The sequence below is a fragment of the Schistosoma haematobium genome, chromosome ZW (assembly GCF_000699445.3).
Source record: "Schistosoma haematobium chromosome ZW, whole genome shotgun sequence".
Classification (NCBI taxonomy): Eukaryota; Metazoa; Platyhelminthes; class Trematoda; order Strigeidida; family Schistosomatidae; genus Schistosoma; species Schistosoma haematobium.
In genome coordinates, this window is record NC_067195.1 from 37,202,300 (window position 1) to 37,229,931 (window position 27,632).

Here is a 27,632-nt window from a genome sequence, read left to right on the forward strand (position 1 = left end):
AATCCGCGGTGTTTAATCTTAGCAGTATGTAACTCGTTAATACTTTAGTATGTTAGTCAAGACACTTTTCATATACCTTTGGGAAACGAATATTTCATTCTGCAGCTAGAATGTTGGAAGTGCACGGAACCATAAAAAGCAAACGCAAAGAAATCAATCGTCTTATACAAGCTCGTAACAAAGATATGAAGACTAAAACGTTGGTTGAGGTAGATAATGTTGTACTCAGCCACCTATATCTACAAATTGTAGCTCTGATTGTAATACCGGTTCCGATAACATTTCGGTTTGGGCTTAACAGTATGCTAAATACGGGGCTGACTACCCAATCTCCTGTAATTAAATTACTGGAAAGAATAATCAAACGGACCATAACGGCATTTATGGAAATCAATAACTTGCTGAACATGGCACAACATGGTTTTAGAAAGGGTCTATCCTGTACAACGAACCTCCTTATAGCAACGGAGTCCTGGATAAAGGCACTAGACAACGGGAACTCAGTGGATGTTGTCTACATAGACTTCAGTAAGGCTTTTGACAAGGTGCCAACAAATAGACTGCTATTGAAGTTGGAAAACCTTGGTATTGCCGGACCTCTATTAAAATGGATGGGGGATTTCCTAGTAGATCGTAGACAGAAAGTAATAATAAATTACAAGTGCTCCATCTGGAGACCAGTACTTAGTGGGGTACCTCAAGGTTCCGTCTTAGGTCCTTTACTTTTTATAATGTATGTTAATGATCTTCCAAATATAGTACAGTCTCCAATGTTATTATACGCTGATGACGTAAAAATCTGGTGAGTAATAACTGGAGACACAGACGCACGTGCTCTTCAGGTAGACTTAAATAATATGATTAACTGGTCTAAGGAGTGGCTGATGCCTAACAACGCGGCAAAGTGTGTCTACATGCACTTTGGGGATTCAAAAGTTAATAGGTACAACATAGGGGAAGTGCCATTACCCGTAGTCCGGTCACATAAGGATCTAGGGGTGACAGTGAGTCATGATCTTAAGACGACGGCCCATTGCCGGGAGGTCGCAGCTAAGGGGTTTCGAACCCTCTGGGCTTTAAAACGGACATTAACTAAGTTAGATACTACCATGTTCACCACAGTATACACAACCTTAGTGAGAACTAAGCTAGAGAACTGCTTTCAGTTTGCAAGTCCTTGTTTAAAACGACTCGGATATCCTAGAAAAAGTACAGAGGGCAGATACTCGTGCAATTCCAGAACTCCGGGGTTTTTCATACAAAGAGCGGCTTGAAAAGCTGGGCCTCTGTACTCTGTCCTATCGCAGACTAAGGGGAGATCTAATTTTGATGTACAGAATACTGAGAAATGATTTCGGACCTAACTTATTCTCTTTTTCTTCCCACTAGATCGGGACACCTCAGAGGACATAGCAGGCGAGTAGAAAAGCCAAAAACGAACAAAGTACCCATGGCATACAGGTTTTCATACCGAATCATCAATACTTGGAACCTGCTGCCTGAAGCAGTGGTGTCCGCACCCTCAATTGACGCTTTCAAGAGAAGACTGGACACTCACAGAAGCATACTAGAAAAGGAATAACATAGGCCGTAGGCCTTCTGTCCTTACTGCACAAATCTTAATATTAGGGGAAGTTTTAGAGATATTTTGTGGAAGCTGCAGTAGAAAATTCTGGGGGAGTGCGACAAAAACCCTTAGGTTCTTCCACGTCATGTAGAGAACTGCGAAGCTTTATATGACTAGAAAAAACTCCAAATTTCCCCAAAATTCGGAGATTAGGTGCTTGTAAGACATGATGCTGTTTACTTCGTCTAGCTTCCAAACTATGGTGACTGGGTATAGTTCGAATTCACTTATGTGCCACATTGTGCATGACTTACTGCCTCTTGTAAGGACAATGATTTCTTTTGATGGGAACGCCCTTTTACAGAATTCTTGGTCTAAACTTTCGAAGCATTTGGTCACATGTTATTTCCCACAAGTGTTAATGTTGTTTTGCAATTACTCATAATTGCTTCATTGCGATCCCGTCGATAAATCCCGACTTCGATTAACACGTCTGATTAACATCACTAACTCATAAAACAAAATGCAAGAACTTGTGCCCATGTACTTACCTTCATGATAGTCGTCGCACCAAAACTCTGGATTTTAAACGTAGTTTTTGTTTGCTTCAGTAGTTTACGGTTGTTTGCAAGGATTCGATTGTCTTTCCTTACACGAAGTTTATTTATAATTAACTTGTGACAAATGTTTCCTGTTCGCCTGTAATCCCCAGTTGTCTTCATTCTTATTAAGTTAAAACTTCATCATCTTTGATATCGCTGCCTATCATATGTGGTCGTTGTTTGACTTATTCGGTTACGTATGTATATTGTTGCTAATTGATATTCTAAAGCGAGTACTCGTCCCAGCCTTGGATAATATTTTTTTTGTAATGCATATGCTTATTTCCACCATAGTCCATATTTGTTTGACTACAAACTCCATGAAAAATTTTTCTTCACTTCAGATCCCATTAAGCTATACATTAATAGATAATGGAATTCAAATCTCCTGCAGTCACCAAACATAAACTTATCCGCCTTCAGTTTTATAGTTGTCCACCAAGTGATATTATCGAACTAAATGAACTAGAAGATTATGCCGTTCATCGTATTCGAGTGCTAAAATGTGTCGAGGCTGTAGGGCAAGATTGTATTCGAGGCACAAAGGATTATGATGATAAAATGGTAACGGAGCTAACAAAGATAAGTGGCTTCGGGAAGATATTTACTTCTTCTTCTTCCTCCTTAAAGAATGCACAGGAAGACATTCACAAGGACATTGTTTCCCACTTTATTCTACAGGTAAATTGCCATATCTTCGCATCTTAGTAAGATGTGTTTATTTTGTATGTACAAAAATTCAGTTTATAGCTTGTATATAAGATTTCATTGTCTTTTTGTAATATATTTAGTAACGGAAATAATTTATGCATGCTCCTATCTAGTTCATCAAAGAACACGAATTTTCATCCTGAGATAATGTCCGGATATGTTAGTTCAAGCACTAAACACTTAAACGACTGGTTACTGTTTGGAACACTGCTCCACCTACTTCAGCTTAGGAAAGTCGGGCAGTATCACTAGCCCTCACACAAAAAACATGGCTGAAACCCGACTAAATAAACCGGTATTTGGTCAATAAGCTGCTTTGTTTTCACTTTTTTGTTTGCGTGATTCTCAGTAATCTCAATGCATAGTTTAACCACATGACGTAAGGTAGTTGAACATATTGTTTATCTCATCTTGGGGGTCTTGTCAGCTGTGGTGGGTTGTTAACTGTCGAGGTCTCAGCACGAATTTAAAAGGCCTTTTGGATCCCCTGATTTTCCCCACTCGCGAATATGAGACATCTGGCTGCCTATAAAAGGGCTGTAAAGTGTGGTTTCTCAGATTAAAGGGTATATGTAGACTACTAGTACTTGTTCATAGATGTCCTCAAAGTATTATTCATATGTGGAAGACCATTGCTGAACTTAAAGGAAGGATTGTAGGGAATATGAAATTGGTTGACAACGTCGTAAATGAGTTACATGTGCCAAACCATCACCTGCATCAGTTCCCAATCCTAGGGTTAAAATAGATTTATAGGAAGCTATGAGCAATCAAACCAGAACATTGAATTAGATCTTGAATCGATTGACTGTTAGTCCGGATCATATTGATAAGCGCAAATTACCTGGTCGTGGTCCGCACATTTATCATGATTAATTGTTAAAAACGTGTAGTATGGCTTAGAATTGTGCAAGCGCTTGTTTCATGACTATTCATCCAACCTGAACGGTTTTTCCAAACAACCGCTTGTGACTATTCATTTTTCACAATCTACATATCCAAAACTGTAACTCCACCACAGATTTTAAATTATACATTTTTCATACCCATCATCATACGAATAAACAGAGTGATCTCATACGGAACCACTTTGACCAGAAATAACATGGCACTGACATGTGTCTTTGATTTTACTAATCATATTCTGCTTTGTTTCCTTTGTACTACTTAAACTTGTGTTGATTTCATTTATTCAGTCATTTACTCCGAAAGAGTGACTTACATTTAGTTTCGAAACGTCAGAAATAAAAATCTCTACTCATTGCGGAATCACAAAAATATTGTTACTGTTAACTTTCTACCCAATACTCCTTTTATTTAAAACTATAAAGTTCAACCTTGGTATTGATGCCTACACCTCATCTATCCCTTTTTTACTACTTGCACCATCTTGGCATTCATCCTGATAATCTCATCTTTCTGCGATGTGATAACTCTAGGTGATGCATATATATAACGAGTTCTACGTTCCTTACGGTTGAGACTGACCCCGAGTAATAGCTCGTTTACTAAGTTCATTTACACAATTGACTTTGACACATACAGCATGATGCTTTGTTATGCTATCTGTATTCCCAAATCAAAGTAGGTGCGGAAGTGTTTGAACCCGTTACCTACCAGTTGAAAGCCGGGTACTCTAATCTCTAGTCCCTTGGTAAGATCCCAAGATTGTGTGATTTGGTGGCTTGAGACGTTATTAAGTATAGGTCAAAATTAAGGTATTACATGCTTCATGAATAGTAAAATCCTTCTTGGCTGCGTTCTCACTTAAAAAATAGACTTTTGTGACTTTTATAGTCTATAGTAGTTCTGCGCTTTGTCTTTTGCTTCGCATTGTTGTTGTTTGGGTTTCGTGTATTCAATGGTGACAATTTACGGTGGATTATTTCGATTGACAGTAGTATGTGCTCCCTATACTTTAGGGTACAACTCCGATTCACACCATAACCTGTTTTGTCTTCTCTGATATCTTCAAAAAGGAAGAAGGACACAAAATGTTGAATGGTCAAATTGTGGCAACTGTTCTTATGCAATTTGAAGCCCATGTCATCCTCAAGTGAAATTTGTTTGTACATTACATTTGTCATGACAACTGACTGAAAGTAACCCTACGAAATAGTACATAATTTTCGCGTTTCGCTCTAGACTTTAAGGAAATATTTCCTTGAAGAAGCTTGGACCAGATTACCAGGCAAAACGTTGGATTTACTTCGAATTCTTTCGCTGAGATTTTACAAATACATTCTTCCTCTTTAATGTCTCACAATAACTTGGCGCCCAAATACGGTAAAATTATTCGATCAAATTTAGACGAAAGTTCTTATTTATTTAAGATTTAACATAGTACTTACAAGTGTCCTAACTTTTTATCGTTTGACGTCTTTAAGTTGTTGATTATTTGGATTGGTTTCGATACGGTCGACTGATAGTTGCAACCCATCAATTTTGTCATATTGTTTTACAATATTTGTTCTCACCGTATGATATATGTTGTACCGAGGTCCTGATTTAAAACATTCATGGATATATCTCAACGCTTCATTCTCATCAATAACCAATAGATTTCTTCTAGGTCTACTGCACTGATAGATTCTCGTAAACTCATCAAATTTGGATCCGAACACGATGAAAAACGAAAACAAGTCAGATATAGGTTGAACAACAATTCCAGGCTGTTTGGGATGCGTTTCACCACCTCTAAATGAAAGTTGTTGCTTCAGGACTGGTCTGCGTCAACACCTGAACTAAGGATAGGGAGTGAAGTAGTCGAACGCGTCGACAACTTCACTTATCTTGGAAGTCTGATCAGCCCTAATGGGTTGGTGTCTGACGAAATCTCTCTACGGATCCAGAATGCTTGTTTGGCTTTTGCCAACTTACGTCACCTATGGCGAAGGCGAGATATCCGTCTATCAATAAAAGGACGAGTATACTGCGCGGCAGTCCGTTCTGTTTTACTTTACGGCAGCGAAACATGGCCATTAAGAGTGGAAGATATTCGTAAGCTACTAATATTTGACCACAGATGCCTTAGAAATATTGCTGGCGTCTGCTGGGATCACTGGGTAAGTAATAGTTTGGTTAGACACAGGGTATTAGGGAATAATGGTAAATCAGTTGGTCAGGTTGTGAATCTTCATCGACTGAGATGGTTGGGCCACGTGTTACGTATGCCTGAACACCGATTACCACGACGTGCAATGCTAACCGGTATTGGAGATGGTTGGAAGAAAGTTAGGGGCGGCCAAACCAAAACGTGGCATCAGTGCTTGAAGTCACTAACTTGTAGTCTGAGCCATGTTGGTAGATGCAGACTACTTGGTTGGGGTCCGCGTGACTATCGTAACCAATGGTTGGAGACTCTTTGTGACATGGCTCAGAATCGATCACAATGGCGTCGGTGTATACACTCTCTGTCTGCCCTTAAACTAAGAGATTAAAATCGCTTCATATCTTTCTTTCTACGAACCAATTCTTTCTTCCTGTACTATATCCTTATATGCAATCTTTCTCTTATATATTAGCACCTCTGAATTAACTACTTTTATGAATCCGGTGTTTATCTTGTTGTGTTAATGTGGTATGGCAACTTGTTCCAACGTATATATGTGCCTGGTCCTACGTTGTAGCTGACTGACTGAGATAAGTGCTCATGAATGTCCGGTATTTCTATGTTTCAAATCTCATTTCACTTCAAATGGTGATGATGTCTATCCTGTAAACCCGTTTGGTGAAATCTCGCCGATATGTGATTGCTTGACTTCCACACCGCCAAATATTTGCGGATAAGCGAAGTAAATGAAAAATCTGAACGCAGATACACATATATTTGCACTCCTGCTTGCACCCAAACTTTTATCCAAGCCACTTTATAACACGGCTTTATAAAAAAAAACTGAGTACCTAAGTGTAAAATTGTTCTTTTTTATTCCTTCAAATGACGTCTTCAATCATACATTAATCAGGATACCACTGCTGTTTTCCGTTCAGGTTGCTTACTGCCGTAGCGAAGATCTACGTCGATGGTTTGTTCAGCAAGAAGTAGATTTATTTCGATTTCGATTTCTCAATGAACGTAACAATTCTGCTTTTGGTTCAGAAGTTATTTCAAGATTTCTCCATGAAAATCATCTCCATTTCACCCTTATGTCCGATTCCGAACGAACAAACTTACTGAATCATTTAATAGCAGGTACAGCTACTGCGGGAATTGATCATAATACTACCGCATTTTACAAAGTGAGTAATCCGATCTATATGAATTATTAAATTTATCAAGAATTATCGTCACCTTCAATCAGTGTTTTAAAATCAATGAACTTTATTATCATTACTAACGACGAGATTTAGTAGCACCTTTTGTTTCGTATTCAACTTGTCAATCATAAAACCATATCCCAACACAGTCAGTCACAAGATTTAACAAACGAATGTCCACCATTTACTCTAATAAACATGTTTTGGGCATAGTATATGATTCCTTACACCTCTTACTGACTTTTAATGAAGCTGTTTAATCCTGCGGAAAGGTGAATGGATGGAATTGGGGTCGCAAATAGTGAAATTCAGTTTGCTGCATATTATTGAGTTCCATTATTCGGTGTTTGGAACCGAATGCAAATCATTCACAGTACATTTCGAATTTGGTACATCCGTTCACTAAGCAAATATATTAGCAGCTTCAACTTTAGTCCAATGAAAAAAACTACTATCCTTTTCTTTCATGTCCTGTTAACTAGAGAGAAAAGTTTGTTTTCGTAATGGGAGCTTTGTTGGTGATGACCCCAATAGAATTAGAAAATATATTTTAGGTTAGCCGGTTATATATATATATGTTCTAACGATTAGGATTTACGAATCGAACGATTCACTATACACAGTCACAGTAAAAATCCACTGAAATTTCACAAAGTAATGGTACAAAAATGTGTAGAAAGTTAACCTTAAAATTACCTCAAATCAGTACTGGTTTCCTTCTTCATAAGTTGTAGTCGGGGGTTACACATCCCCAACAGAATCCTTAATTCATCATCTTGAGACCTGGGACAAATATGCATCTATTAGATTTGTCACATAATGTTCGGAATAAAAGGCACCCAAACTAATGGTAATTATCTCACTCTTTTGATTAATAAGGCTTTCTCCCTAGATCATTTGACTTCATAGTATTTAAATCCACACACAGCTTGGTTCTACAAGAGGCCATTTGCGGCCCGAGTAGCTGTTGTAACTTTTCTCCCTGAGACAATAGGTGGTCTATCTTTAAAGATCTGAGAGATCCAGTAGTTCAATCGAGATCATGTAAAGTGTCGTTAGATGCCAACAAATAAAGCATTCCAGGTCTTTCTCATTAGTTCGAATCATCACCATGTTTCATATACAGCTGTCTGGTCTGACGGATTATCGTATACTAAGATGAAATTTCCAAATTTAATTACCAAAGTTAAGATTTAATCGCACCTTGTGTCTCATGTACCATTTCCCATCAATGATGTGTCGGCACACATCTTCATAAAAAAGAATTTCTATATTTTCTTATCAAAAAAGCATTTGATATGAACAGAGACTAGAGTTAGGAAGAAAGACAAGATTAAATGACAAGATGACATAATATTTTAAGTTAAAAAAAGCTGGAGAAAGAATTGAAAAATTGTTCATGTTCGATAAAGTGGCGGTAAAAGCGTCCTGAATGAAAAAAATTATTCCCATCACATTTCCATGTTTGTAGTTCTAGTTTAGATGCTAATTTTTGAACTGACAATGATATTAATAAAACTCCTTGAGTTTTTCTAATGATCAACTGTCTGTAACAGTTATCTTTTGAGAACATGCATTCATGAATGAAATAAGCAGCAATAAGTTTGAGAAGTGTTGTGCGAAGCTAAAGTCGAATTTATCCTAATTTAAAAATCTGACATGAATTTTCAGAGGAAATTTTTGCTTAATTTTACGACAATCACATATCGAGTTTTGTATTTCGTTTTCTTTTTTCTTTCTAGGTTCATTTTACTGAAGTTCCGGATCTTATTCGATCTAGACGAGTTTTTGTACAGGGTGGATATGCGTTTGTACCAGAACCTGACTTAGTCAGTCTTGTTGTTTCCTGTTTTCGTACTAGTTTATCACGCAACTTAGCGCACCTTGGATTGACTTTGTGCTCCAGAATAGCATGTGAAGAAAATCGGGTTTTGCCCCTGTTATCATCTTTATCCAATCGTTATCTTGGTGAGGACTATTCAACTAAAGCACCTGTTACTGGATTAGTAAAAGCTGATGATATAGACGGTTTCTCGAGACAACCAGGCCTTTTCCCACCCTGTATGGCACAGTTACATGAAGCTCTCAAAATACATCACCACTTGCGGCATTCCGGTAGAATGCAGTACTGTCTATTTTTAAAGGTTAGCTCTAATTGACGCACAGATAATTAGATGTTTAATGAAATATTTCTTTTGCTGCTATCGACTGTTTTGGATTTGTCATATAACTTATTCACATGCTTCAGTTTTCGTACATATGACTATTTTCTGTTTCTCTGAAACTTTTAGAATGCTTAAAATCAAGTTTACTTGTTCAGTAGTTCTATTTCCATTTGCCAAACCAAAATAGATCATAGGTTAGCTCTCATTTCATGGGAATGGCGATCTACTACAGTTGTGGTTTTCTGAAATCTCGTTCTCATAAACTTTAGCCTTACATAGGCTAACTACAACTCGAGATACGATGCTCTTTGGGAGACCACGAGTTTAATATATGTCAATCCTTAGGTCTGAAAACTTCACAAGGCTTCCTTAGGGAACGGAAACGTGGTTGCATTTGAAGCAGCAGCTACAACTGGTAACTAGCGGAAACCGTTTCAGCTCATCCAGGCCAATAATAGCAAGAAGTCTTACTGGTGAGAAAAACTGTGGAGTTGGTAGAAGGCCAATCAATGACCTCCAGAAGCCTCGAAAACACTAGGCCAAGGATTTTGAAAGACAAGCCAACAGTTTTATTTGCCCAGTAGTGTCGATCAGACTGTCTTGTGCTTATTGGCTATTTTATTTACTTATTTATTTTAACACATAGATATTGGTACAAGGAGGCACCAAATACATATGTACCACACAAATCTCATTTGATATGTGTGAGGGCTGTGATACTGACCGGGTGCCCAAACCGAAGCAGGTGGTTTTCTCAGGGGCCACACCCGGAGCCTTCGACCTGAAGGTCTGATCCACAAGGCAGTGGAGCATCGTAAGGAGATGCAGTCGCATGGTAGCCGGTGACCAACGATTGGTTCATACGCCATTTGTTCCTTCAGGGTACTGGAGCCCATGTGCACCGTTGGTTTGGAATTAGGGTTTTCCAACTCCCCCTAGGTGGACTCTCCATGTCCACCAACCCGGTTGAGGCGCCGGACATTCGCTTTTCGTCCTCTCAATTTCGTATAGAACACCCTCACCACGAGAAGGCAGTGAGTAGGACTTCCCTGGCAGAGGCTGTATACGCGTGGCCATGTGAGAGCATTTCGAAAAGGAGAGTGGACTCTCCCCACTCTCTGCCGTACCAGGGCTTCTTGGCTGATGACTACTGATCCATCTATCAAGCGGGGGTCGTTAGGCAAAATCCACCAGGCTTAAACGACTTGAAACCGGTTGTTTTTAAGAGTAGTATCAAACTTCTGTTAAGATATTTGACTGTATTGTTTGGATAGATTTGGATAACAGACTTTTCTGATATTTGGAATGAAGCGTTTGTTGTTTTAACCTTTATAAAGGACTCATGTGTTTGTGCAACCACTATCAGGTTATAGTTTTTCTCCACTTTGCTTCCATACCATTAAGTACCGCCACAATCAGCAGATTGCGAGGAACTCTTGAAGGACTGATTCAAGAGGTCAGTTTTCGTTCATGTTTTGGATGTGTTAATGAAGTCCTCACTCTACGCCAAATTTTGGGACAACTACACACCTTTTTCAGGTCGACAATCGTCGTGTTTTTTTATATCAGGACCACATTCGATTTATCAGAAAGGATTGTACTTTAACATTGTTTGATAACAGAAGATTGTCTTGAAAGTTTATTAGCAGCTTGAAAGCCCTGTTCACAAACAATATTGTAAGGGAATATGACTTTTTCTACTCACTGTTCTGATCTAACAATTGAATTAATCAGGTTTGTCGAATTTCGTCATCCCTCGACGTTACCATCGATGACTTTCTGTAGACATCTCTTAAGGAAGTATGTGGTTGTGCAGACATTACTTGTGGAGAGGCTTCGATCTTGAATACGCAGACAATATTACCCTACTGTTAGATGGCAAGAAGCTATGCAATTTGCTATTAGTGTCTGTAAATTTAGCATGTAGTTTGCACCTAAACCTCTAGGGTTACTGCCTGTCCCAAGCCCGGATAAAGGATGAAGGTTGAGCATGGGGTCGGCAACCCCATCCCGTAGAAAGCAACTTTGCTAAAAAGACACTAACCAGAAAAGAACCATTTAAACTCTCCCCTAGGAGTTGAAGGATCTTCATTCAGAAGAATTATGACGTCTCATGGTAAAAGCCGATATTCTCCAGATGTCACGAGGCTGATGCCCCTTCTAACAACCAGAGCAACAATTTTTATCGGTGCATGGAATGTTCAGACAATGTGGGAGACCGGGAGATCTAATCAAATAGCTACGGAAACGAGGAGATACAATTTTACGGTGTTCGGAATCGGTTAAATCCACTGGACCCAAGCTCGACAACCAATATCAAAGTCAGAATCGTCAAGACGGTTAGTTCTATTGTAAGTAGCTGAAATTTGGAGAACTACTACAACCGTCATCAAAAAGGTACAAGTATTTGTAAACAGTTGTCTGCGCAAGATAATCAATATCCGTTTGCTGGATGCCATCAGCAACAGCCTACTGTGGGAGAGGTCAAACTAGCTTCCAGCTAAGGAGGGAATTAGGAAAAGACGTTGGAAGTGGACAGGACATTACGTAAATCATCAAACTGCATCTCGAGGCAAGCGCTTACCTGGAATCGTGAAGGGAAACGGAAAAGAGGAAAGCAGAAGAACGCACTGCTACGAGAGTGCTGATGGGTGGCCTATGCTCTCTGACGAGGGGTAACAGGCGTATTGTTGGGGTGATCCAGAAAATTGCTTGCAAATGACAAGCAAGCATCAGGAAACACTAAGAAGCGTTTCATCCAATCAGCGTTCACTTGAAGTCTTAGCCAAAAATGTCAAGGAAGCGAAACGTCACATGCAGAGGCTCTGATTGGTTGGTTGCTACACTGCTACTATATTTAGTAGCATTCCAGAATCTTCTAGCGACCCAAGGACATTTAAAATATAAAAACCCTATATTTTCTGTATTAAAATGAACCTTGGAGTAAACTACTTCTCGCGTACTTTGAGTCTTCTCTCTCGTGTTCAGCTCGCTGTATAGTTCTAGCTTGGGGGTTACAGAATAGCTTAGGAGACGAATATAGCGTTCAATCCTCAAGACTTATCACGTATGTAAGTGAAAAAAAGAATGGCACTTTCTTCTGATCAGTCGCAGTTATTATTATAGCATCAGCAGATGTTAGCCTTTCAAGAGCAACCACTTGAAGCAGTTTTGGGCGGACTTTCCCCACTACCAGATATTCCAGAAAATAAAGAATCTATTTATGATGCAGACAATGGTCCAGTTATGGCCATTTCAGAAGTATGCCCTTTGGAATGTTCAAGTCCTCGTATACCCAAAACAAAATGTAAAATTGGTATATTTTCCGGCTCATTGTAAGACATTATCTTGCCGAATACACGTAAAACTGTGATAATACCGGTTGATTAAGAAACAGATTTTGTAAATGAAACCCTGAGTCCAGAATTCAATGAAGCGCTTTTGGCCTTGGATAACTTCAAAACTAAACTTCAGCCTGAACAAAATAATGGTTTATGTGATATTGGTCGAGAAATTTGGACGGACTCATATCCAGAAAATAATTGGAGCAGTACGATGAACTCCGCCTGTAGCTCTTCTAGAGTTACTGCCGGTCCCAAGCCCGGGTAAAGGAGGAGGGTTGGGCATGGGGTTAGCGTCCCCATCCCGTAGAAAACTAACTCGCTAAAAAAACGCTTACCAGAAAAAATAATTCAAACCATTTTAACTCTGCCCTGAGAGTTAGAAGGTCTTCACTTAGAAGAATTATGACGCTTCATGGTGAAAGCCGAGTTCGTTCGGAAGCCACGAGGCCGATGCCCCTTCTAACAACCAGAGCAAAAATTTTTATAGGTACATGGAACGTTCGAACAATGTGGGAAACCGGGAAGACCAGTCAAATATCAATGGAAATGAGGAGATACAACTTAGCAGTACTGGGAATCAGCGAAACCCACTGGACCCAAGCTGGACAGAAAAGGCTAGCTACGGGAGAGATGCTGCTATACTCCGGTCACGAAGAGGAAAATGCTCCACACACTCAGGGAGTTGCTCTAACGCTGTCCAAAGTAGCACGAAATGCACTTGTAGGATGGGAATCCCACGGATCCAGAATCATCAAAGCATCATTCAAAACAAAGAAGGAGGGGATCTTAATGAATATTATCCAATGTTATGCACCCACCAATGGTAGCAACGACGACATTAAAGATCAATTCTACGAGCGGCTGCAGTCAATCATAGAGAAATGCTCAAGAAAGGACCTCACCATTCTGATGGGAGATCTAAATGCCAAGGTCGGAATAGACAACACTGGATATGAAGATATTATGGGACGACATGGACTGGGAGAGAGGAACGAAAATGGAGAAAGATTTGCAAATTTGTGTGCATTCAACAAATTAGTCATAGGAGGCACAATATTTCCACACAAACGTATACACAAGGCTACATGGATCTCACCGGACCACACTACAGAGAACCAGATAGACCATATTTGCATCAACAAAAAATTCCGAAGGACAATGGAAGATGTGAGAACCAGGAGAGGAGCTGACGTAGCTTCAGATCACCACCTAGTTGTAGCCAATTTAAAACTGAAGCTAAAAAAGAACTGGACAAGTGGACAAACAGCACTACAAAGGTTCAATACATCCTTCCTTCGAGATACTGACAAACTCAATGAATTCAAGATAGCTCTCAACAACAGATTCCAAGCCTTTCAAGATCTACTGAAGGAAGAAGAAACTACCATGGAGGACAACTGGAAAGGCATCAAAGAAACATTGACTTCAACGTGTCAAGAGGTTCTGGGCCTAAAGAAACACCATCATAAGGAATGGATCTCTATAGAAACACTGGACAAGATCAAAGAAAGGAAGAACAAGAAGACAGCAATTAACAACAGCCAAACACGAGCAGAGAAAGTCCAAGCACAAGCTGAATACATAGAAGCAAACAAGCAAGTGAAGAGGAGCATTAGAGCCGACAGGAAGAAATACGTGGAAGAATTAGCAACGACGGCAGAAAAAGCTGCTAGAGAAGGAAATATGAAACAGCTCTACGATACAACGAAGAAACTATCAGGGAAATACAGTAAACCAGAGAGGCCGGTCAAAGACAAAGAAGGCAAGCCAATCACTGAAATTCAACAACAGCGAAACAGATGGGTAGAATACTTCGAGGGACTCCTGAATAGGCCGGCTCCAATGAATCCACCGAACATCGAAGCAGCACACACAGATCTTCCTATAGATGTCAACCCACCAACGACGGAAGAAATTAGAATGGCCGTCAGACAAATCAAGAACGGGAAAGCAGCAGGACCCGACAACATACCAGCTGAAGCACTGAAATCAGACGTCGAAGTAACCACAAGCATGCTTTACCCTCTATTCAAAAAGATTTGGGAGGAGGAACAAGTGCCAATGGACTGGAAAGAAGGACACCTCATCAAGATTCCAAAGAAAGGAGATCTGAGCAAATGTGAAAACTACAGAGGCATCATACTACTGTCAATACCAGGGGAGGTCTTAACAGAGTGTTGCTGAACAGGATGAAAGGCGCAGTAGACGCCCAACTTCGAGATCGACAGGCTGGATTCCGTAAGGATCGGTCGTGCACAGACCAAATTGCGACACTACGGATCACCGTCGTACAATCAATTGAGTGGAACTCATCACTGTACATCAACTTCATTGACTATGAAAAGGCATTTGACAGTGTAGATAGGAAGACCTTATGGAAACTTCCTCGACACTACGGAGTTTCTGAGAAGATTGTCAACATTATCCGGAACTCATACGACGGACTACAGTGCAAAGTAGTGCATGGAGGACAGCTGACAGATGCATTCCAAGTAAGGACCGGAGTCAGACAAGGCTGTTTACTCTCTCCCTTCCTCTTTCTTCTGGTGGTCGACTGGATTATGAAGACCTCGACATCTGAAGGAAAACACGGAATACAATGGACAGCTCAGAACCAATTAGACGATCTGGACTTCGCAGATGACCTAGCCCTCCTATCACGTACACGTGAACAGATTCAGATAAAGACAGCCAATGTAGCAGCAGTCTCTGCATCAGTAGGCCTCAGTATACACAAAGGGAAAACCAAGGTCCTCAAATTCAAAGCGGAGAACAGCAATCCAATCACCCTTGATGGCGAAACTCTGGAAGATGTAGAATCCTTCACATATCTGGGAAGCATCGTCGATAGACATGGAGGTTCAGATGCAGACGTAAAGGCGAGGATTGGCAAAGCAAGGGCCGCATTCCTACAATTGAAGAACATATGGAACTCAAAACAACTTTCAACCAATATCAAAGTGAGAATCTTCAATACGAACGTCAAGGCAATTCTACTGTATGGAGCTGAAACTTGGAGAACTACAACAACCACAATCAAGAAGGTACAAGTATTTATAAATAGCTGTCTACGCAAGATACTCAACATCCATTGGCCGGATACCATCAGCAATAGCCTTCTGTGGGAGAGAACAAACCAACTTCCAGCTGAAGAGGAAATTAGGAAAAGACGATGGAAATGGATAGGACATACATTACGCAAATCGTCAAACTGCATCACGAGGCAAGCTCTAACTTGGAATCCTGAAGGGAAGCGGAAAAGAGGAAGGCCAAAGAACACGTTACGTCGGATAATAGAAGCAGATATGAAAAGGATGAATTACAACTGGAAGGAGCTGGAAAGGATTGCCCAGGACAGGGTTGGATGGAGAATGCTGGTGAGCGACCTATGCTCCTTCACGAGGAGTAACAGGTGTAAGTAAGTAACGATGAATACAATTGCACCAAATGAAACTCAAAGTCATTGAAAGACAGAAGCTTATAATGAACTAACTTCTTATCCGATTTCTCCCCTATTGTTGCACATAATTTTGGTGAAATTTCTTATAAAAATGGAAAAAATATGTCAAATGAATCAAATGGTGATAAAAAATCTAATGCAGTTTTGGTAGATGCTGATTTTCCTGGTGATCCATTATCCACTACTGAGATTGTAAATAGATTTGAGGGAAATATTTCAGAAGAATCAAACCCTAATGACCTCAAATCAAATGTCGTTCATCCTCACCATCTAGTCACTCCTAGTGGATTCACCATTCAATGCTAAAAATATATTTTAAATAAAGTCACATTAATTGTAACTTGGCGATATGAGGATCCAACCGTATTTCGTGGGAGAGATAAGTTTGGAGAATTTAAAGTTACAGATATTTTTAAAAAATTAGGATCTAAACTTCTAATCTCGAAAAAAGGGAGAACTGTTATATCCTAGTGAAAATTAAATTTATGGTTAACTTCTGAGAACTATTAATGGAATTATATATATTCTGTATATCTATACTCCTCTTATTACAAGCTTTATTTGGACCTATAGACTATTATGATACGATTTACTATCCTAAAATTTTACTCAGTTTATTGATTAAGTCTCCCACAATCACGTCCACTTTTTGGCTTGATCTTGTTGAAATGTTATTTCCTATTTTGTGGTTTGATGTGGTCTTGTTTGCTAGTCTGCTCATACCGGTCGAACGTCATTAGTTCGGCACAGTACTAAGATTGTTTAAGTCGCATTTCGATTGGCGAATTAATCACGTGATAATTAGTCGGGCTTAAAGTCGCAACAATTTTGTCCCAGTCTCAAATGACCAAGAGTTTCCAAATTTTGGATGTCGCCCCACAGATCTTAGATCCCTTAGATTGGTAACATTAGGTTTTCATTTATGCTATATTTCTCTCGTTTTTCTATTTACGATTTCTCATTTAAGTAACATAATTGATTTATTTCTCAGCATTGAATTTTCCACGAATTATAATTTACTACTGTTTATGAGTTGGCTTATATGGTATTTATCTTACTATGCCCTTTCGAAATAATATTTTGTTTAGGGTATTGGATTACCTCTGGAAGAGTCACTTAAGTTTTGGCGCAAATCATTCTCTCCTAAATATGACAATGATCAATTTAATAAAGCTTACGCCTACAACATCAGACACAATTATGGAAAGGAAGGAAAACGTGCAGATTATACACCTTATTCTTGTATTAGGGTAATTCCTGTCTTTTGTTAAACGTTCATTACAGTATACCAAATTCGTCCTTCAATCCATTGTAGTTGACCTAAACATTGTGATTTTTCGTGTTAATGTAGGGTGGTAGTATAATCCCTCGTCAAAATTTTCGTCTAAAACTGTTATTGATTGTTGTCAGATATGTTTGTATATGTCCCAAAGGTTTTTTTATCTAACGCACACCAGTTTGATTTCTCGGTGTATATAGAACCTACTTTTTTTAGTCTAGAACGTGATTTGGGTATTTTTATAAACAATCTGTTTTTACGCTGCATACTACATTTTGATAAATATTAAGTTTCGAAGGTGTTCAACTGATTATTATATTGAGTTATATAGATCCTCTTGTAAAAAACTGATGTTATTCAGTTCTTTTGCTGCTAAATGGCATTTTATTTGTTCACGCTTTGATTCCGTTGTCAATTATTTCTGCTTAGCAATCACGAATTCATTTGGCAATAATCCATTTGTTTTCAAAAATTACCATAACTTATCAAGTTACTAACAAAAAACCAAATCAACCAATTATCAGTCAATAACTTAGTAGCATTTATTATATAAATTTGTGGGATTCATCCATCAATACTCCTAACAGTGTATTGAAAATTTGAAGCTTACAGTGTTAGTAATGGAGAGTCCGGCTTCGCCAAACTTCTAGATTTGGAAATAAGCATCAACTCTGCTATTCCGGGATAAAAATAGTATTTGAGATTATATTTATTTTAGTTGAACAAGTGCGAATTATATATAATGTCAATCAACTAACATATATTCTGAATGCTTTCAAAATCACATTGATGTTTATATTGTGAATGTTTATTGTTATTGATTAAATCCATATTTCAGTAAGGAACATATACATTTTGATTTAGTATCTTCAAAAACTATTCCATTTTCTTTATTATTTATAACATAAAGATGCTTTGTGCAGATGTGTACTACCTAAAGAATTTAAAAACGAAAGATGTAATAATTACAAAATTAAAAGTTTTGATATAGTCATAGATTCATGCATGGATCAACATAAAATTAGTTTTCAAGACTTAAGACAGGGTTTCGAGATGCTGACAGATGAAATTTTAACAGGATACATATTTTTAATCAAAATGGATGAATTAACAATCAACAATCATGTAAACTAAAACCAATGAAAGCAAAGTAATCACCAACATTGAAGAACAGCGAAACAGATGAGTAGAACACTTCAATGAATTCTTGAATCGACCAACCCCACTGATCTCATCCAACATCGAAATAGCATCCACGGACCTCCCAATCGACGTCGGCCCACCAACAATTGAAGAGATCAGCATGGCCATCAAAAAACTCAAGAACGGCAAGGCAGCAGGACCAGACAACATTCCAGCAGAGGCACTAAAAGCAGATGTAGCAGCAACTGCAAAGATACTCCACATTCTCTTCTGCAAGATTTGGGATGAAGAACGAGTACCAACAGACTGGAAAGAAGGACACCTGATCAAAATACCAAAAAGGAGATCTTAGCAAGTGTGGTAACTACAGGGGCATCACTCTACTCTCAATACCGGGGAAAGTCTTCAACTGGGTATTGTTAAACAAAATGAAGGACTCCGTATACACCCAACTTCGAGACCAACAGGCAGGATTCCGTAAGGATAGATCGTGTACAGACCAAATCGCAACTCTACGGATCATTGTGGAACAATCAATTGAATGGAATTCATCACTTCATCAACTTCATTGACAACGAGAAAGCATTTGATAGCGTGGACAGGACAACACTATGGAAGCGTACCTGAGAAAATAGTCAATAACATACGGAATTCCTATGATGGATTAAACTGCAAAACCTTGCATGGAGGACAGTTGACAGACTCGTTCGAGGTAAAGAGCGGTGTCAGGCAAGGTTACTTACTCTCACCGTTTTCTCTTTCTCCTGGTGATCGAATGGATCATGAAGTCTTTAAAATCTGAAGGGAGGCATGGGATACAATGGACAGCTAGGATGCAGTTAGACGATCTAGACTTCGCAGATGATCTGGCCCCTCTATCGCAAACGCAACAACAGAATCAAACTTGACTGAGAAGATTTGGAAGATGTAAAAACCTTTACATATCTGGGTAGCATCATTGATGAACAGGGTGGATCTGATTCAGATGTGAAGGCGTGGATCGGTAAAGCAAGAATAGCATATTTACTATTGAGGAACATCCGGAACTCAAAGCAACTGTCAACCAACACCAAGGTCGGAATTTTTAATACAAATGTCAAGACTGTTCTACTGTATGGGACGGAAACTTGGAGAACTACGTAAGCCATCATCTAGAAGATACATGTGTTTATTAACAGTTGTCTACGCAAAATATTTCGGATCCGTTGGCCAGACACTATCAGCAACAACCTATTGTGGGATAGGACAAACCAGATCCCAGCGGAGGAAAGAATCAGGAAGAAGCACTGGAAGTGGATAGAACACATATTAAGGAAGGCACCCAACCTCATCACAAGGCAAGCCCTCACATAGAATCCCCAAGGCCAAAGGAGGAGTGGAAGACCAAAGAACACATTACGTCGAGAAATGGAGACAGACATGAGAAAAATGAATAAAAATTGGACAGAACTGGAAAGGAAGGTCCAGGACATAGTGGATTGGAGAATTCTGGTCGGTGGCCTATGCTTCATTGGGAGTAACAGGCGTAAGTAAGTAATCATGTAAACTAAATGTTCAGTTGAACCTAGTAAATTGAATGTTCAACAAGGATTAGGACTTTTGCCTGGTATTTGTGTTACCATCAGCAAATGTTTTGCTTGTATCAAAAGTCTGTTAATCTACATCAGTTACTTTTAGTGCAATGATTGAAATAAAATGTTTCTACTAGTTGGTTATCTGTAACGTTATAAAAATAATGGTAATTAGCTGCACCCAAATATCCTTAACAGTAGTGTAAAAGTGGAAAGTTAATCACTAACATGTTGCTTTCTTTCTTTATGAACAAATTTTTAAGTATTTATTTGTAATCGGTTTATTCTATAGTAAAAAGAATCTTAGTGTTACTGTGGATCTCGCACCTAATGTGATATTGATACCAGCGAGGTCGTAGGCTGATGTCACGTAGTTCTTGGACAAATATACATAAAACATACTTTTCAGATCGACTCGTAAACAACGAATACATAACAATTAACTGAAAATTTTGGGAAGGATTTCTAAAATACGGAACACATCACTACTGGGTCTTTCCATAAACCTGTTCGTTATCCGGTCCGCATCAACTTATGAACATTATATACTCCAGTGACACAAAAGGTTACAAAATAGCTACATCAGACATCACATTCCGAGACATATTTACAAAGTAACGCCTTAAGACCGTTGAGAAAGAATAGAAATCCCGATGAAAGCGAGCTAAGGAGTCGGTTAACAATTAAAATCATTGTAAGAAATGGGAGAAACCATATAGGGGTCAAAAACATACTGATACAATTCACTTGGTATTGTTTACTTGGATCTTCCCGTTGATGTTTAGGACTGCAATTGATCAGTGTCTTATTGGCATATGTGCGTACTGCTTTAATTCACAAACATTCTAATCAAAGATGGATAGTGGCTAGCAGTGAAATCCAGGTTGCGCGTACCAGTGAAATCAATGAACGAAAACGAGTGTAACTACTTCCCGACCGTTGTTGCTACCTTGACGTGGTGGTCGGGCTTGCCTATCGTGATGAAGCAACCGAGCTATACTGGCCGGAACAACCGTTCCTCAAGGTCCTACCGTGTCAGACAGGTCGGTTGAAGAGCGGTAAGACTAAAAGCAACAAACCCAAGGTCCGAAGGCGAAGTCGTACTGCTGACTGTACAGAGGTGTGACAGCAGTAAGGTGTTTCCTTCAGACAACCAGCATGACAGCGATGCTGCCTTCCCACAGGGAGGGTTGAGGTTAGAAAAGGTCGACCCTAAAAATGCGCACCTCACCTTACCTCACGGATTTTCGTCCCCAGCGGTAAGGCCCTTTGAAGAACGGAACTAACACGTCAAAAACGTCCCACGAAAAGGCCGTGCGCGACCGGCCACAAGCAGTTGTCCGTTGGGCACTGCGGTCACGCTCTCAGGTCACTGAGACCGCCTCTAATCCAATTTCCTTTTCAGGTACCTCCAGAAGAACCCTTCCACGGTGTGGGCAACCGGGAAGTGATAACCGCCCTCATACCTCTAACAGCACCCAAGACCACTGTATTCATAATCAACCTCAGTCTTCACTTCCTATTATTCCTCCTACATCGACTTTCAACCCTAAACTTCCTCCTTCGGCTTTCTCCTCAAGTGTCACCATAGCCAACGATTCTAGTGCTAAAAACTCTGTCCCAGGTCTACTGAAACCTCGCTCCAAACTACACATTGGAGCTTTCAACGTACGCACTCTATGTCAAATCGGTCAGCAGGTTTCCTTGGCTAAAACCCTAGAGTCTCTTTCCATTGATGTATGCTGTGTCTCCGAAACACGCATACAGGATTCCAGTGTGGTCATTCACTTGACCTCACCTCGGCAAAACGGAGAGCCAACGAGATACACCCTCCGTGTATCTGGTGACCCGATGGCCAGTTCTCGTGGACTGGCAGGTGTAGGCATAGCACTAAGCATGAGGGCGGAACAAGCACTGCTAGAGTGGATCCCCGTCAGCAGTCGTCTATGTGCTGTTCGGCTTAACGGCTACGTAAGAACTCGGAAGGATAGGGATACACGTCGTTGCCTTTTCGTCGTTTCTGCCTACGCTCCCACTGACTGCAGCTCAGATGAAGTGGAAGATGAATTTTACAGAAAGCTTTCTGAACTTCTTCATAAAGCTAAACGCTCAGACATAGTACTCGTAGGGAGTGACTTTAATGCTCAGATAGGTAGCTTAAACCAAACAGAAAGGCATTTACGTGGATATTTTAGCATTCCGGCACAGCGAACAGATAATGGTGATCGTCTGCTGCAACTGTGCTCAGACAATCGTTTATTTTTAGCAAACACAAATTTTAAGCATAAGGAGAGACATCGTCTAACTTGGCGACCCCCTACACCAAACCAACGATGGACTCAAATAGACTATATTGCCATCAGTCATCGTTGGAGAGGGTCGGTAGAAGATTGTCGCTCATTCTGGAGTACCTGCTTGGACTCCGACCACGCCCTAATACGGGCACGCATCTGCTTGCGCCTCACTGGACGCAAAAAGGCCACAGTAAAATGACCCATTAGAACCGAACTGAGTAGCGAGGAAACCAAAAGTAGGTTCCAGGAACAACTGAGGTCACACTTAGGCAGTTCTGAAGACGAGGCTGACCCAGATGTTGCTTGGAATGAAATACAAGCAGCTGTGGAAACAGCAGGGACATCTATTAGCGACTTAAACCACAGAGTTTCAAAGAACCAGTGGATTTCTTCAAAGTCTATCACACTGATGGATTCTCGCAAACTCGTCCCATCAGGTTCTGAACATGATGAAGAGCGACAACAAATCAGATCTAGGTTAAGAAAAAGTCTAAGAAACGACCGTGAGCAGCGGTGGGCAACGAAAGCAAAAGAGATGGAAAAGGCGGCGACTATAGGGAACACAAGACAACTTTACAGACTAATAAAAGAAACTGGAATTAATAAGTCAAGTGTAAGTGAGATTATATCGGAAAAAGACGATACACTCATCTGCTCCCAGTCCAGACGTTTAGAACGATGGGTGGAACATTTCAGAGAACAGTTCAGCTGGCCTTCAGCTACTCTACAACTACCCTCCATTCCCAGACAGTGTGAATGGAACATTGAAGTAGGTCCCCTAACTCTTGCTGAAGTTCAAAAGGCTATAGTTAATCTGAAGCGAGGAAGGGCAGCTGATCCAGATGGACTGGCTCCAGAGGTCTTTAAGAATGGTGGTCCAATTTTAGCGATTAGGTTGACTAATATTTTAGCTAGGATCTGGGAGTTAGACGTTATTCCATCTAACTGGTCACAATCACTTATCGTCCCAATATATAAGAAAGGGTCAAAATCATCCTGTGACAACCACAGAGGAATTAGTTTAACAAATATAGTATCTAAAATACTAGCCTCGATAATTATCAGACGCCTAACTAAGACTCGTGAACTGCAAACACGAGAGAACCAAGCTGGCTTTAGACCTGGTCGTGGCTGCATCGACCACATATTCACCATTCGTCAGATTCTAGAACATAGGCATACTTATCGACGTCCGACAATGGTGGTCTTTCTTGACTTAAAAGCAGCATTTGACTCCGTAGACCGCGAGATTCTGTGGCAGTGTCTGTCATCGAAAGGCGTACCTCAGAAGTACATAAACCTTGTGAAGGCTCTTTACTTGAACATTACTAGTCGAGTGAGAGCTTATGGCGAACTGTCATCTACTTTTGCAACCTCAAGTGGTGTCCGTCAAGGCTGTCCACTTTCCCCATTTTTGTTTAACTTCATAGATCTACTGATGGAAATAACTTTCTCGTCGACTGAGTTCTCGGGTATTGATCTCCATCCAGGAGGTCTACTTATCGACTTAGAATACGCAGATGACATAGTCCTGTTTGGTGAAGACGCTGACAAAATGCAGAGTCTTCTGGTAGCACTAAGCAACAATGCCAGGATGTTTGGAATGCGCTTCTCTCCCTCTAAATGCAAGTTGTTGCTTCAGGACTGGTCTGCGTTAACACCTGAACTAAGGATAGGGAGTGAAGTAGTCGAACGCGTTGACAACTTCACTTATCTTGGAAGTCTGATCAGCCCTAATGGGTTGGTGTCTGACGAAATCTTTCTACGGATCCAGAATGCTTGTTTGGCTTTTGCCAACTTACGTCACCTATGGCGAAGGCGAGATATCCGTCTATCAATAAAAGGACGAGTATACTGCGCGGCAGTCCGTTCTGTTTTACTTTACGGCAGCGAAACATGGCCATTAAGAGTGGAAGATACTCGTAAGCTACTAATATTTGACCACAGATGCCTTAGAAATATTGCTGGCGTCTGCTGGGATCACTGGGTAAGTAATAGTTTGGTTAGACACAGGGTATTAGGGAATAATGGTAAATCAGTTGGTCAGGTTGTGAATCTTCATCGACTGAGATGGTTGGGCCACGTGTTACGTATGCCTGAACACCGATTACCACGACGTGCAATGCTATCCGGTATTGGAGATGGTTGGAAGAAAGTTAGGGGCGGCCAAACCAAAACGTGGCATCAGTGCTTGAAGTCACTAACTTGTAGTCTGAGCCATGTTGGTAGATGCAGACTACTTGGTTGGGGTCCGCGTGACTATCGTAACCAATGGTTGGAGACTCTTTGTGACATGGCTCAGAATCGATCACAATGGCGTCGGTGTATACACTCTCTGTCTGCCCTTAAACTAAGAGATTAAAATCGCTTCATATCTTTCTTTCTACGAACCAATTCTTTCTTCTTGTACTATATCTCTATATGCAATCTTTCTCTTACATATTACCACCTTTAACCTAACCACTGCTATGAATCCGGTGTTCATCTTGTTGTGCTGATGCGGTATGGCAACCTGGATCGATGCACATATGTGCCTGGTCCTACGTTGTAGCTGACTGACTGACTGAGTGTAACTACTTGGTTACAGTTTAATGAAACTGAGGATACACTTTTTGGTTTTTCAGAAATGTTCATCGCGTCTGAGTAATCTTGATACATCAGTTAACAAACGTTTGTTTATAAGTATTATTACTGAGGTTTAACCAGATAATTTCGAATAAATTGAGCACTAGTGGACTGCGCATAATAACAAAATAACGATACATTTGTAATATCTTAATTAATCGGGAAACTGAATATCTGACGTTTTGCGGTCTGATTTTAACTGCTTCTTTATAGAATAAATAGCTGAATCAAATTAACACTTGTTTAAATCTACTTATTGGGACACTAAAAGTAGAGTCGTATTGTTTATTTATACTAGATATCTCATATGTACATCATTTTTATGTTTTTTTGAAAGCACACATGTTTACCTTGTTCATCGGTGTATCATTGTTCACTTCTACTTATGGCTTAGATTGTCTCAGGCAGTGCTCCAGGAGCGGGAGATTATCACGGTTGTCCTTTTCGGCATATGGACCCTGAACTTCTTCGCCAACGTTTACTGTCAGGTGGTCGTCTGTCGTTAGATATTGTGGAAACAATTGTACAGCGAGCAAAAGAAAGACTTTACCACCTAAGTTGTCGTGAATATTTACGTGGGATGTTAAAATTGAGTGTAGACGATATATCTGGAATAACCATTCACCATCCAAATCAATATTTTGAAGAAGCTCGAAAGATAATACAAGGTAATAAAAATAACCCTACAGTTGACAAAATCCATGTGAAGAAAGTTAAATTGTATAACGGTGATGATGACGACAGGCTACTTCAAGCTATTGACATTAGTGATGCAAGTTTTACCTCATCTAATGAGGTAATGACAGCTTAATATGTTGGTCGCCAATGTTTTTATCATTTCTTCGGTTTACGAAGGATTTTTTGTCAGTCATCTTTAGCACTTGATTGGTTCAATTACGTATTTTGAAAAGTTGAAGAAAAAATTGAACTGAACGTACACAAAATCTTATATGCTTGAAATTCCACCATTTTTATTGTTCTCGATACTTTTTATTATGATTTTTATTTTCAATTAAAAATGCTTAGATTTTCCGTTTTCTATTCGTCTTTACATAGTTGAACCAAAACAATTCAGTTATTTGTCGATAAACATCCTATTCAGTATTTTCTGTTACAATTTTTCCAATGCTGTATGCATCCTCTAATTTCTATTTCATGTTTGATGTTACTTGGTTTCTATTAGTGTTTGTATCAGAGTACCCTTTTTAATGAAAGAAAATAATATTCGTTTTAAATCACATTACTCCAGTAACAGATATTCTAAGGTATTTGTTGTTAAGTTTATAATCTGTCATATGTTAGATTTTTTGACTAGTTTCTTAAGGTACGGGTAATGAATCCTTACCCACAGTGTTGTCAAAAAAGCCTATTTAGATAGGTTTTTAAATCATACTTTTCCTGTATTCAATATCGTTATAACGAGCCAATATAAACTAGTTGATTTATTCGCACCCGCTTCTTGATTTCATAAGATGTTTACAGGTTTCTTCAATGTCCAGTACGATTAACCTGGTAAGTCGGTTCCAATAGTAAAATAAAGTCAATGGATGATGTTAGCGGGACATAGATTGGATTAAAGCATGCTCAATGCACGATTGCTTTGGTGCACGGTGATTGGCTAATTCTTATCCAATCAGTGTTAGTCAATACTTAGTGAACACTCTAGGAATCTTCTCATGTGAAAAACTATAAATATACTAACGTTTTCCCTATTGTGCTTCTTACTTCCATCTAACCTTGTTATTGGAGTATAATCTCTTTGCTGTTCAACCGTGTTCTGATTTGGGGACTTGTCGAGTGAATCGGTGTCCGAGAATACTAAGCAATAGGAATAGCTGGGTTATAACCGTAAGAGAGAGTTGTAACGGGTGGTTAACGTTACACGCCGGATAAATCGATTTCTGCTGAGGCTTTATGTCTGCTGCGACCAATTGTTACCATGTCACCAGAAAATAATTTAGTTGATTAATTTTCGTCCAAGTGTGTGACGACGGACCACCGGTAAACTCGAGGAAGCTGTAAGAGGCTCAGAAGGAGCCGAAGACGTCCCATCCAATCACCTTTCGGAAGAATGTTCTAGAATTCCAACGTGTAGCTTCCCGATTGGATAATGCTAATAACCCCCTGTATGCGAATTGGAAGACTGTAATGATGATTTCCTTCTCACTAAAAACTATAAATACCTGACAATTTTGTACTATGATTGACACTGTTTGGAATAATATTCCTTTCGTTAGTCTTCTGTCTTCTTATTGCGACTTGGAAGGGTTTTGGTGTTCTAGTGCTCTGTTTTACGCGGTAGTATCAAGAAAAATCAACTTTTCAAGATATAACAAAGTGTAAAATAATGCAAAAGTTGTGTTTCCCATAGGTTTAAGAAAATAGTGAGAGTGTAAAAAAGGAGAAGATGCAGATATGCTAAATTATGTAAGGAGATAATTAGTGAATCCTTATCCTATTCATTCACTCTAAACAGCATAGCAGTTAATGGTCACCAATAGGTCAATGTAAACCACAAATGAGTGAAATGTTGAGCTATTAACTTACTGTATATTATGCCCTTCTTTCCTAGTTACTGATGTGAAAGACCATTCTGCTGTCGTTCTGAATGGTG

At 39.6% G+C, this 27,632-nt stretch overlaps 1 protein-coding gene across 2 annotated transcripts; it reads left to right on the forward strand.

The window, feature by feature from the left end:
* Positions 1-27,202, forward strand: PRIM2_1 (DNA primase large subunit; the record flags this gene model as incomplete). 2 transcript variants are annotated; one of them, XM_051211271.1, is made up of 6 exons in its annotated part: positions 1-24; positions 2,514-2,850; positions 6,871-7,119; positions 8,880-9,281; positions 17,195-17,356; positions 25,413-27,202. In XM_051211271.1, 5 exons carry the CDS (start codon positions 2,542-2,544, stop codon positions 25,827-25,829), a joined length of 1,539 nt encoding a protein of 512 aa, XP_051071307.1. In that variant the 3' UTR covers positions 25,830-27,202. The 2 variants fall into 2 exon arrangements, with proteins under 2 accessions (XP_051071307.1, XP_035587653.1); XM_035733765.2 differs by lacking the exons at positions 1-24; positions 17,195-17,356 and having other exon boundaries at positions 2,542-2,850.
* Between the last annotated feature and the right edge of the window lie 430 nt (positions 27,203-27,632).